The sequence below is a fragment of the Thamnophis sirtalis genome, unplaced genomic scaffold, assembly GCF_051295495.1.
Source record: "Thamnophis sirtalis isolate CommonGarterSnake01/CBP01778 unplaced genomic scaffold, rThaSir2_p1.2 scaffold_4, whole genome shotgun sequence".
NCBI classification, from domain to species: domain Eukaryota; kingdom Metazoa; phylum Chordata; class Lepidosauria; order Squamata; family Natricidae; genus Thamnophis; species Thamnophis sirtalis.
This window is the reverse complement of record NW_028261384.1, coordinates 29,463,228-29,477,058: the sequence shown is the minus strand read 5'-3', so window position 1 is coordinate 29,477,058 and position 13,831 is coordinate 29,463,228. Positions and strand designations below refer to the sequence as shown.

Sequence of the window (13,831 nt, the reverse complement as noted above, 5' to 3'; positions counted from 1 at the left end):
ACTCTATTTATGCTGAGTCAAAACTAGACAATGATAGACACTCTGCTTAAGAGTCAGAAATGTTTAGGCAACATGATCAGAAGCTAAGTGAAACTATTTAAATTACTCAGTGCAGTTTTCAGCTACTTTTGCTTACGTTTATAAAAAAAATCCTCTCAAACTGAGAAAATGATTTATATGTAGAGAAAGAACAAGTGTACAGGCTGAATGCTAGCTGTATAATGAAGCAATGTAACATTTATGAATAATACAAAATTGGCTGTAAATATTATTTTTCCACAGCAAAGCCAGGGCATTCTACAGGATGGATTTTTCTTCCATTCATTCAAGAAGAGGAGCTAGTTCCTACTTCTAGCCTTGCCTTATTCCAGACAGCAAAACCCCTGGGGCTGCCAACTGCCTTCAAAAGCAACACTCCCTTAAATGTTACCTTTATTTTTATTTACTTTATATTCTTCCTCCTTTCCCTTTGCTTTTACTCGGCTTTTAGACAATTTTTTTCTTCTGCCATAATATGAAAACTTGGGGAGGCAAAAAATAATGCTTAAATTTTTTAAAGATATTTTTATTTCACCTTTATTATTTTTATAAAAAACTTAATGCAGCAAACATACCCAATATTCCTTCCTCCTATTTTCTCCACAACAACCCTATAAGTTGAGTTAGGCTGAGAGTGTGCGACTGGCCCAAAGTTACCCAGCCAGCTTTCATGCCTAAGGTAGTACTAAAACTCATACACTCCTGATTTCTAGATTGGTCCCTTAGTCATTAGCTCAAACTGGCCCTTTAATGTTATTACTTATTATATATTATCAGAGTAATATTACTCTACCACCTGTCATATACACACACTTTAGCAATATATAATAATACAATAAAAATAAACTTGATAGATTCATCCATGCAACCTATTCAATCACCATAATTAAAATGCATCATAAATCACTATCAAGGAAAAAAAAATCCTTTCCAATATGCAGCTCTATTGTAAAAGTCACACATATGTTTTATTTGGAAATGTCTTTCAGAAAGAAAATGCCTTCTTTGGTGTTAATGTCAGAAGAAAACAACTATGTTCATTTGCAGGAGATTCAAGAAAAAGCACATACTTTCATAAAATATGTGAAATTCACTATTTTGCTATTTCTTAAAGTATCAAACACTTGGAGGTGAGATCTATCAAACTCAATAGCCATAAAAGCTAAATAAGGCTGTTTTATTTACCAAAGCAGATTCTTTTCTTTAATACTAGAAGCTGAAAACCATGACTCTTTTATCCAGAGTTTGTAAATACCTGGTGTCTTACTACCGGTATCAGAAACAAAACAGTGATATGTTTCACTTTTCAATCCTACGCATCAAGTAACATGGGATTTTTATATTGCAACTACAGCCTTAGATCACTGAAATCCCCATTGTCTAATTAACACTACTTATTTTGTGGTCATGAATGCATTTTAAAACTATGGTTATAATCCTCTGATTAGCCATTTCACATCCCTCCCGCTGATGACTTCTGAAAACCCTCTTGTAATATCCCAGTAATAATGCCCATTACTGTGTTTCAGATGTATTATGAAAGTTGTCAGATTTCCACAGGAAGGACATATCTGTCATTGAGGCTTGCCAACTCCACATCCTTTGAAATGATTGCACATATGTTAGATTTGACTATTGTATTATAAAGTGTAGCCACAAATTTGATTCATGTCATTTTGTGACCTACACATAGAGGGCCACATGATGTTCAAGCATCGGAGATGGGATATGCACACACAATTCTACTATTTTTTTAGTTCCTTTTATTAAGAATAGGTGCCAGTTTGGTGTAATGGTTAAAATTCTGTCTTAGAAACTAGAAGACTGTGAGTTCAAGTTCAACTTTAGGTATAAAAGTCAGCTGGATGATTTTGGGTCAGTCTCTCTCTCATAACCCAACCCATCTCACAGGGTTGTTGTGGGAAAAATAGGGGGAAGGAGTATTATGTTTGTTTGTCAATCTGAAATAATAAAGGTGAACTAAACATCTAATAAATAAATATGTAGCCTTCCTCCTTATTTCATGTTAGCAGAGCTTATTTCTGAAAATAATCCTAGGACACATCCCAGTTCATTTTTTGGTACTTACAATTTAACCAAAAATAAAATATTTTTAAAATGATAGCTAAAAAAGACTATGTTGATACGATACACCCACCCCTAATCTAAAGGGTTTTATTCAATTAACTATTACTTTTCTTTTTTAATATTTATTTTAATTGTTTTTATGATTGTTTGCCACTGAGAATCACTCGTTTGAGATGAGCAGCTATACAAATTGATTGATTGATTGAATGAATGAATGAATCAATCAATCAATCAATTCTATTTTTTGTCATTCCATGATATTCTGAATTATACAATACAGTACAAGTCACAAACAAAATGAGCATTGCCAAAAGGTTAACACATTATGCAAACACATTCTTAACTTCTAGTTGTAGATATTCTATACATTAAAAATTAAAACATCAAATCATAAAACTTCAATATAACAGTTATTTAGTAACAGAAGTGGTATATAAACTGATCGTTTCATATTTATATTCATTATTTTTAAGAAGTAGTGCAAAGTATAAAAGTCTACACACAAAGGACATTTTGGGGTTCTTATGTATTTATGGTCACTGAAATCATTATCACATAATATATAACACTCAAAAACCTGAGACGTATGAAAATGTATTTCAATTTTTTTATTGATCTTATCTGCATATGCTTGATAACTTGAAAAACCTTCCTTAAGTGTATGTTTTAAAGCATGGGTCCTCAAACTACGTCCTGTGGACTGCATGCAGCCCGCCGAAGCCATTAATCTGGCCCACACAGGGCCATGAGGCTGCCCTGCCCACCATTCAGCTGAATGCAGAACTTACCTTCGTGAGCCCTGTGGGCTGGAACTGAAAGGTGAGGTCGACAATTTTGGCCTGCAGAGACATTCTTGAAGCAGGGGAGGTGAAACACAGAGAGCACAGATGCCCTAGGAAGCCAAAAAATGGGTCAAAATGGGCCATTTTTGGCCAAAAATGAGCCATGTTTGCCTGTTCTTGGTCTTCAGAATGCTTCTGAAGGTGGGGAGGTGAAAAACGGGGAGCACAGATGCCCTAGGAGGCCAAAAATGGGTAGAAATGGCCTGTTTTTGACCAAAAAATGAACCATTTTTGCCTGGTTCTGGCCATACTTCTGGAGGTGGGTGGGGAACGGGGTGCACAGAAGTCCCAGGAGGCCAAAAAAGGCAAAAACAGCCTGTTTTTGTTCTGCAGAATGCTTCTGGAAGTGGGGTTGAAAAATGGGGTGCACAGATACCCCAGGAGGCCAAAAAACTGGCACAAATGGCCTGTTTTTCACCTCCCCCACCTCCAGAAGATAGATAAAAAGAGAGAGGGAGAGGGAGAGAGACAAAGACAGACAGAGATTTCTCAAGCTCCTTAAGGCTGAGAAGAATTGCTGCAAAACTGAGTTTCCTGAAGTGGACCACTAGACTCCTAAACAACTGAAAAAATGATCTAGTAAAAAAAAAAAGGCAACCAAAAGAGCAACTTGCAAACACAAGCAAATAAAACACCCCCAGGACCAAGCAAAGTTTAATTTGTGTGCATTGTTCAATGGACTGTTAAATTGGCCATGCCCGCATAGTCACCTGACCTAGCCAAGCCCATCCAGTCACATGACCACCTAGCCATGCCCACCCAGCCGGTTTGGCCCCCCAATAGTCTGAGGGACTGTAAATTGGCCCCGTTTAAAAAGTTTGAGGACCCCTGTTTTGAAGAAATTTAAGAGGTAAAACTTCCTTGTTACTGAGATGATAAAACTCTATTTTATTCCTAAAGATTAGAGCTGCTACCTATAGTGCTTTAGTTATTCCTTTTAATTGCAATTATAGAAACTCTGAAGTTAGTGATTTTGATCCTTAAGTTTTTATCTGAATCTTACAGAATAAAAAAAGATGAAAAATTGCTTCAGATCCTGAACTTCTCCGTTCCCAATGATAGATACCCTTGGTGGTTTAATTTTATTTTCTACCAAGTAAATATAAGTCTGCCATTTCTTCCTATGGCAGACAATACATTGCTGCATTTGAAAACAATGTAATAGCAAGGGCAAAACTTACCAAATTACCCTACCATTTGATAGCTCAAAATCTAGATTTAGGGTCATCTAGAGTTTTTAAAAAACCAACCTTGATCACAGATCAGTATAACTTACATAACCATAGTATAAGAATATGCTACAACTGCCTGGGCTCACATTCAAGATATGCCATGAGAGTCACACAACTATCAAAAATAAATAAAATGACTAATAGCTTAATGTGAAAACCCAATATATATCTTTTGAGGGGGGGGGGTTATCACAGCTTTGCTCCAAGTTTGGGGGAAAAAACTAATATTGGGCCTACAGATCACAATTAGTTTGAGTTGAAATGAAGAAGCAGAAAAGAGCAAAAATAATAAATATCTGGAGTGAGCTGAATTAAAAAGAGAGTAAGCCTCTCCATCCCAGCTATAGCCATCAAGCTCAATCTCCAGTGACCTTATGCCATCACGGTTTAATGTACAGTATCCCTCTGATACTGGGATTTCTACAGTTGGAGACTATCTTTCAGCACTGAAAGGCTATAAAAAGCCTGTGTTAATTGTATTGGGTCCTGAGACAAATTAATTATTGTTTTAATTAACAATTAATTAACAAATGCAAGCAAGAATATACCAACTGAACTGAATCATACTAGCAAAACAATGTTGAGCAGTTCACAAGGAATTCTTAACCTGTTCCCAAAAGCATTTTATCCAAAGTCTGGCCACCAGCTGTCCATAATCATACATACAGAGAGCAAACCACCAGGGTTGAACTATCACACAAAATACAGACATTCTTATGAGTCAAAGGTTAAAAAACAATAAATGCAACAACAGACTTAGTACATAAATCATAGCCAGGCAGAAATAAAAATGTGATGGAAAAAATCCCTGCTAAAATCTCGGAAATGCTTTCATCTATGAAAAAGCTTCCCCTGCCCCAACCTTTCCCCCACCCTTATATGGAGCTTAGATATGAATTCAGAGCCCTGCAGCTTTATTATTAAGATGGAAGGAAATAATATGGGATGGGGGTAATATTGTTTTTTATTGTTTGTATATTGGGTTTTTTTAAAAAAATTTGTAAGCTGCCCAGAGTCACTGACAGCGACAGAGGGGCCATATAAATTTTATTAAATAAATATGACTATGAAGAACAGCTTTCTTTCTTTCTGCCTACCTTTGAGATGGCAGGTAAGCATATTTATTGAAAAAGCAAACCCGCAAGCCTAAATTCACCCTAGCAAGGAGACTGGTGACATGGCTGCCACATAGAATGCAACCTGTGGTAATGTCAAGGTGGGAATTGGTGGCATAACGTATCCTCTTTCCTAAATGGAAAATCAAACACTAGTTTGTGCCATGAGCATGTGAGTGGGGCTGGGTAATTCCATGCATTTTCTACCTCTGCATCCACAAGACCACATATGCTCCAGCTAGTCAGCTGGAACATTCCTGTGTTTGTTTTATGACAGTTCAGGAGCAATATTTATTTACTGCCACAAAGATATCAATCAATCAGCCTCCTGAAAGACTGATAAGTTAATATTCCCTTTACATAAATAGCCTCTATTTGAAAAAGCTGCTATACTGAAAGCTCACACAAAGATGGCTTCAGTTCTTTCTTTTCTTTGCTTTGGTGCTGAATTATTTTAACAGCTTTATGGTTAACTTGGCCTGGCTCATCCCTATACAAATAGTTCTCATTTAGCAGCTGACTTATTTAATGACCATTTGGTAGTGAAAAATGTTACAACCAATCTATATATTTATGATCTTCACAGGCCTGTAAAGCAAAGGAAAACTGAAGTGAGATCATAAACATAGTCACAATTTCACTAAGTGACCACTTTCTTCAATGACCAAATTGCTAGTCCCAATTGTGGTAATTAAATAAGAACTACAGTACCTATACTTTAGCCATCCACCCTGATGTCCCTGAATTCCTGCACCATAAGCCTTATGGCCTCTCTAGAAGACCCTCTATAACCTGATGCCAATCCACCCAAGCCTTTTGCACTATCTAGTCTGACCTTAATGGCACCGCAACAGAGGGCCACTCACGATCAATTTTTATTTCTATTACCTCAAATTTATGGTCTGTTCTGTTCTAGTCAGTCTTGGTGTGGTGCTAGGTACTGTCAGGCAGAAAGAGACAGGACCATACATTAAGTTTCAATTAAGAAGATTTATTGCACAAGCCTAAACTGGGAATTTAGTTAATTAACAGTAACCACTAAATTGGCGCTAGATAAGAGTCGACAGAATTCAAAGAGGGTTGGATTTGGAGCATTTTCAGACACCTAATGATTCTGGTCAGAAGCCTCTTCAGACTCCTACTCCAGGATCTTTTTCTCCTATAGGTAGTCAACTATCCAAAACTGCAATTCTTCAATATTGAATCAGGGGCTGAAAATCATTATTACAATGATTTGTAGATTTTGATTATTACTTTCCAGTCATAAGGATGAGAAGTTAAAAAAAATATGCAATTTCCGGCCCCAGAAGAAAATAATTGCCACAATGGAAGTTATCACTTACACATAATGACGGAGGGCCATCATCTCTCAAGATCAACAGTGATAAAGTTTGCAATTTATTGAAATTTGTTTCCTGACAAAAAAAAATCCTATAGCATTGAACGGATTTATTGAATTCTTCACATACTTTCAACATACAGAACCTATGTGGCTTCATCCAATACAATTAAGAATGTATGCACGTGCACATGCATGCACGCACGCATACACACACACACACACGTGTGTGTGTGTGTGTGTGTGTGTAATGGATCATTGGAATTCTTTATTCCAGTTCAGTATACATTTCAAAAAAAAATCGTATAAAATTACTGATCAGTTACTATGGTTTATGAAGCGATGGAAGCAGTCTGGATAATAGATTTGTAGTGATTCAACTCAGATATATATAAGGCAATGAAAATTGATACTTTTTAATAGAAGCAGTAAAAGGATTAATATTCCTAATTCAATGTCTAAACCGATACTACTGTACCACAAGATCATAAGAATACACAGTACTAAATATTATAAATAAGGTTTATTGTGCTCTGGGATCCTTCGCCACTTACCTAAGAGTTTACCACATTGAAATCAGAAGGTTTTGCATCTGAGTAGACATGAACAGGCTTAGAACTAGATCAAACAGAAGTCAACATGAAAGTTTATCTATAAAGATTGAATTGCTTCTAATGCAACTCATATGCAATTTAGTCTGGTTCTAAACTTGCAATTTTATGGCAAATTCTGTTAATATGAACAAATACCTCCCCACCCCCCTGCTCATGAGCACTTTCTGATAGGAGAGAAATGTTGCTGCTTTAAGTATTTTATATCTTTCTTATATTGTTTAAAAAATTAAATTACCCATGTCTTGTTTCTGTAACTATAAGATTTTCGCTGTTACATCTTGCTGATAAGGTCTATATTTTTCTGGCTAAAAAATTAAATGCACAGGAGCTGCTTCAGGATAAGCTTGAAATGAAATTCCATATTAAAAGCTTTGTAATTAGGGTAAGTGATTTCTTTCTAGGAATAAATTAAAAAGTAATAATATACAACACTACTAAAAATACTGAAGAACTGATCATTAGGCCAATCTTGTATGCAATATTATTAAAATTAACTCAATTTTTTTCAAAGAACACCCTGCTATATTATTTCCATATTCAGACTCTCATTAAGTTTATTCTCTTAAGGAATAGGGCTTGATAAAATGAAATTATTATTCAATAGTTTTTTTAACAGAGCTGAATATGGTACAACACAACTTCACTTGCTAAGACTTATCTATCAGAAGGGATACAAAAATAATAATAAGGAAAAAAAATCAAAGTCCAAATTCATTTTCCAACTATCAGAAAATGTACTTTTGAAAATACAATATATGTATCTATTTGTTAATTATTATAAAATGTATTGTTTCCGAATTCAATGAAAATTATTTTTTCATATGTAAATATTTACAGGATTACCACCTAATCCTGCATATCCTTACCAAACTTATTCTTTAATATCTTCATGATTGAAATTGAGAATAGCAATATTACAATAAATCATCAATAGATTTTTCATACATTTTAAAAACAAAGGATAGGACTTACATCTAATACATATAATTAAAAACAATAACTTAATCATTTTTTAAAAAAATTACAACTTTGAAGAAAGTTCAATTTTTAATAATTATATTGTGTACTTGAGAGAATCCCTAAACAAATATGGTGTTAGGTGTTTCAAGATGATGCATGATTTCTGGGGCTAATAATTTCCCAGTTTGAATTTTTTTTACATTTAAATATAATGATAAAATGATTAAATATACCTAGAAATTATGTAAGGTACAATCAAAAATATAACATTGCTAATCTAATAAAAAAATATACAAAATAGCAATTGAGTAATTGACATTTAAAGAAACTACCGATAGAGATATATCAAAATGCTAATATAAAATTAGCTCAACCTTTAACATATTATTAAATCCAACCTGATTATATTTCTGCGCTTTCCAATGTCAGTTACTTCTGTCAGAAAGTCTGAGCACTAGACAGGGAATTGCTTCTCACTTCTATTCTGTCTTTCATTATCTAAAATTGATCCATATTATCTTTAATAATTTATTTGAGGAGTTTTAGAAAGTAAATATACAAGAGAATTTTAATGTATAAATATCTTATCTTTAGCCTTTTTGCCTAGATAGATAGATGATTGATAGACAGACAGACAGACAGACAGACAGAGGATTCAAAGTACTAAGCTGCTTCTAATGAAGATTTAAAAAAACATTTTGATAGTCTTGTTTCTATTTGTTTACCTGCATTCTGGAGAGTCTCTATATTTTGGGGCCTAGTAGCTAGTTCTGCAACTGTCTGGACAAATTGTGTTCGGGCTCTTTGATATTGCTCAAAGACTGCAAACAAAAAAGAAAGTAGAGTAAGTACATTTCAGCAAGACTGCTCTATACAAACAACTTTGGAAGCACATCCACAAAAAAAAGACATGTTATGTATCTTCCTTTGTTATGATCTTTGCATGAAAAACAATGATAAATTTTCAGAAATGTTACATGAAAAGGGAAGTGACACCTTAAAACTTAAAAATAAATGATGGCATGGAGATGGGCCAGAAGAAAAAAGATGCAGTATTTGCTTTATATAATTAAGTATTTGTTCTCTAAAATAATAAGATCCAGTAATGGAAGTCAAGGAGCACAGTAAAAACTGAGATTAAATATAATGAAGATCAAATCAGAGGCAAGAAGAATAACAGCTACTCAGAACTGACAATGAATTACTGAATAGCTTCTATCTTTTAGGATTTGTCAACAGTAAAGAAATCAGCAAACAAGAAATAACACTGTAGACTTGGTATGATTGCATTGGAGCTTTTAAAAAAGATATTCAGATGTCAGAGTATGTCAAAACCTACAAAGAGCAGAACCATGCAGGCAATAGTTTCCCTGTGACAATCAACTGAAGAAGTATCAGGGCAGAATATTAATATTTTGAACTTTTTTTGGAGAAACAAATCATCACATGACAAACAAAAGAACAAACAAATCATGACAACCAAAAGAACAAACAAATCAATCAATGAAAATTATGTCTCAATTTGTTCCATAAGTTTTCATTTATATCCATATGACTATGTTCCAATCATATCCTGGACTCATTATGCAGTATTTATTTCTCCTGAGAAGCCCATAATACTAAGAAAGATGGAAGGAAAGATAATAACCAGCAGCAAAGTAGACAGATTCAATTACAGCAGCAATGCGTTTACACTGTTGGAAGATCTATAGTACCAGGTTTGAATACAGAATAATAGAGTTGGAAGGGACCTAATCCTTTACCATTTCAGACAAGAGATTGTCCAGTGTCTTCTTAAAAGCCTCCAGTGATGAAGAGCCTACAACTTCTAAAGGCAAGCTGTTCCACTGGTTAATCGTTCTCAGTGATAGGAAGTTTCTCCTTGGTTTTAGGTTGTTCTCTCCTTGGTTAATTTCCATCCATTGTTTCTTGTCTTGCCTTCTGGTGCTTGGGAAAATAGGTTTTCTTTTGTGGCAGATCCTCAAATATTGGAATACTGCTATCAATGGACACAGATAATCCTAGAGCAGGCCTAACTATACAGTGGCTAGGAGTCAATGATGACACATAATAAATATATGTAAACATGTATTCACACATACATATATGAATATTATGAGATCATATATCATATCATATAACATATTCTATTTAAAACCTTTGGTGAGGACCATAAAATCTAGAAAAATGCCTCTTAGAGACCTCTATAATTTGCGCCCAAATTAGAATTTTTAATGTGCTAGAAGTGGAAGAGTGGCCCAAAAAAATCAATTCTTCACAAGTGAAAGATCATTGGAGAGTTATAATACTGAGTATAATTTGATAAATTCAAATTTAGCTTTTGTCTTCGTGATCTCTTTGAGAACCACCATACAGGACACAACCTGGCCTGGAAACAAATGGCATACCTCTGAAATATCTTACACTTATACACACCACACACAACACACGTACACATACACTTTTCAGGGTATTGTAACTCACTCGCTTAAAAAAAACCCAAAACCTAGTGAAATCAGGGAGTGCAGTCCACAAACGCTCCGTATTTAAATACCTTGCAAGACCTGTCTCTGACTCATCCTTCTGGCTGAGTCCCCTCAAGTATGGTTTGGTGTGCCGGCTTTCGCGGTGCTTTCAGGATCTTTCGCCGCGCTCTTTCCTTACGCCTCTTCCCTCTTGAGATGTGGGCAGCGCCCCCCCGGACCAAACTTCTACAAGGCTCCTGCAGTTTGCAGCGCTCTCCTTGTCCTCGGAGCCTTTTCAGTTTGGGCTGCGGTGTGTATCCTTCTCCTTGGTAACCAAACGGAAGCAGGCGCCATCAAAGGGGCGGGAGAGAGAGAGAGAGAGGCTGCGGCCTGCGCCTCATTGTGACATCGCGACACCGCGCACCGGTTCTGTTCGGCGGCTGCGCCGGGCCCCGTTCGAGAGGTGCACGCGGGGCGATGGAAATTGGATGCAACGGCAGCGGCTGCCCCGAATCTTCCGAGGCTGGTTGGAGGCGCCGCGTGCACGCCTTGCTTGCCGCGCTCCTTTCTTAAGACGAGGCTCAAGATAGGGGTGAGGGCAGCAGTAATTCTGCTCCTTGAACGTTCACCCATCTTCTTTCGGGGCAAGTCCCGGAGAATGCAAGCTTTATGCTGCTGAAACAATCAGCCCAAAAGGCTCCATTCCACTCAAAAGTGCGTCCAGCATTCCTCTGGTTGTGGTCTCGACTATTAAGTAGCTCTGTCTTCCAACTGATTCCAGTTCTCGCAAAGCAGACGTTTTAAAGGATAATATCTTGGGAAGTGTTTGGGCAAATAATTATTCTACGTGACAATTTGATTTAAAAAAATAGCGGTTTGCATCATCTGGTCGATGTTCTGTCTTCGCTTATATTAAAATGTTCCCTAAGACGGCCACGGTTCCCAAGACCAAGAGTGCTTGACCTGCGTTACTTCTAATAGACCGGGTTTGCACTCTATAATCGCTTTCAGCTCCGCTGAGATTTAACTACTCTTAAAATTTTAATTGTCAAGTTACATACAGTACAAACGTGCTTTTGTTCGTTAGATTTATACCTTCCCTTTCTTCCAGTAGCTGAAAAGAGCTGAAGTTACTCTCTTTCTCAGTGAAGTTCTCACAACAACCCAAAAGGTCACTGAGAATGACTGGACCAAATCACCCACTCCTATTCTGCCACTGTACCATGCTAGCTTAGCATGAGCCACCCAGCTTTAAGCTATTATTCTACAAAATAGCAGGATTTTTAAAAAGTGATTCTCTATGCCCCTCCTTCCTGCTAGTAATAAGAAATCCTTAATTCTCAGCATCCCTTCTAGTGCTTAGTGAATAATATTGTAATCAAGTTGAGTAGCATCTTTTGGTCAGATTTTGGTTACCACAAGCACATCTCTTTTGCTACACTCTTCCTAGTGAAGGAAAGTCAAATATCTTTCCCTATTTGTAGCATATATGGAGATAATTACAAATATATTTTGAATAGAGATAAATAGGCACTTGGACTTTTTCCAATGTTAGGTAGACTGTAGAAGAGGAGATTTCTCAAACTCTCACTTTCTCACCACATTGCCTTTGAAGCCAATAAACCCTAATAATAAATGAAGAAATTTTCCTTTTGCTTTAGTTAATAGCTGAAATCCTATAGCTTAGGTTTTTTTTCTGGTTTAGACTAAACAAAAACAAGTTTCCTTTTACATTGTGCACCAACACGTGTATATCTTGCAAATTATCTTGGTTCCTTACCATACACAAATCAGGAATCAGCCAAGAACCTCACCGCAGGTTTCAGAATTGCTGGTGTTTAGATAAAATGCTCAATGACCATAACTGTCCCACTGTAATGTGAACTTATTTCCCAGGTTAAAATTTCTGCTTATCAAGCAAGCTGTTCTCTAACAGGACAGGATCTGTTAGGTTCTTAACTCAAGACTCACAGGGCTGGGGAAATTGGTTGAGCAGGATTAAGATAGGACTCCTCAAGAAAGAATAGAAGAGGGTAATCCAAATTCCCTTCATCCTTAATTCCTCATCCTGAAGCTACTAAATGTCTTCAGGCTTCATCTGCAGGTCTGTGGGTTTTAATTCCCATTGCTAGCAAATGCCAGTTATACTGGTATAGGAAAGCAAGGCACTAGGTCAGAACACTCAGATAAATTAACATTTTTAAAACATGTGTTCAAAAACTGCTTCATTATTTCCCCAATTCTTCTATTATCTCCCAATTACTAATAGTATTAGTAAGGGTATTTTTCTTAGGGAAAGATCTAAAATTGTGGCTGAATTTAATTGGCCAACAACAACCCACAGGAAAGAGAGCCCCACAGGGTGATTTTTCATGCTTTGGGCTTAATTCCTGTAACATGTTACCATATGTCATGCCATGCATTTTTTTATCACAAGCAGAGGTCACATTATGTGCATGATGCAACTTCCAAAAGGACCTTCATAGATTCTTTGTGGCAACAACTGGATTTGGCAAAGCAGCTGAAAGAAAAGATCTCAAAGGCAGGTTAAATAGGCATGGCAGAAAGCAATTCATGCCTGAAACAAGCCTATCTAAACTAAGACTCAATCATGAAGCATTTATTAATGCTTGTTATCTGCTTCATAGACATCATTCCAGTCAAACTAATGGTCAAATGATGCTGCAGTTGAAGATGGACTAAGTATGGAGTTATGCACTTCCTCCACTTTGTCATTTGCTTATTCAAATTATTCATTATTGTGTGTTATACTTGCATCTTGGATGTAATGCACATAAAGATTCTACCCCTTTTTAAATCCTTTATACCAGTCTCTGAACGCATTGGTGAGATCCATTGGTAGAAGGCGGACTTGATCCTCAGTCTCTGGAAAAAGTTAAAGATTTTAACCACTTCATTACGCCAGTTCTTCCTTCTAATTATAAAAACAGTATAAGGATGAATTGAATAAGGCTCTTATCTATTTCATCTGGACTGTGGATTTATAATCCAATATATATGAAAGTGTTGAGGGTATTCTAATCTGACATCAGATACTACATAGGACTTCAGAGCTGGGAACTTTTATCAGTCTCAACTAAAAGAAAAATTAAATTGAGAGCTGCCTCTTGACAAGT

General features: G+C 36.2%; 1 protein-coding gene across 1 annotated transcript in view; it reads right to left on the bottom strand.

Annotated features, from left to right (window-relative positions):
* SPAG6 (sperm associated antigen 6) overlaps nt 1–11,002 on the bottom strand; it is a 44,056-nt gene extending 33,054 nt beyond the window's left edge. The window contains exons 1-2 of the mRNA XM_014072475.2: nt 10,784–11,002; nt 8,955–9,050 (exon numbers count right to left, since the gene is read on the bottom strand). Coding sequence (XP_013927950.1) covers nt 8,955–9,050; nt 10,784–10,808 — 121 coding nt within the window. The 5' untranslated portion in view covers nt 10,809–11,002. The remainder of the gene's footprint in view (nt 1–8,954; nt 9,051–10,783) is intronic.
* Between the last annotated feature and the right edge of the window lie 2,829 nt (nt 11,003–13,831).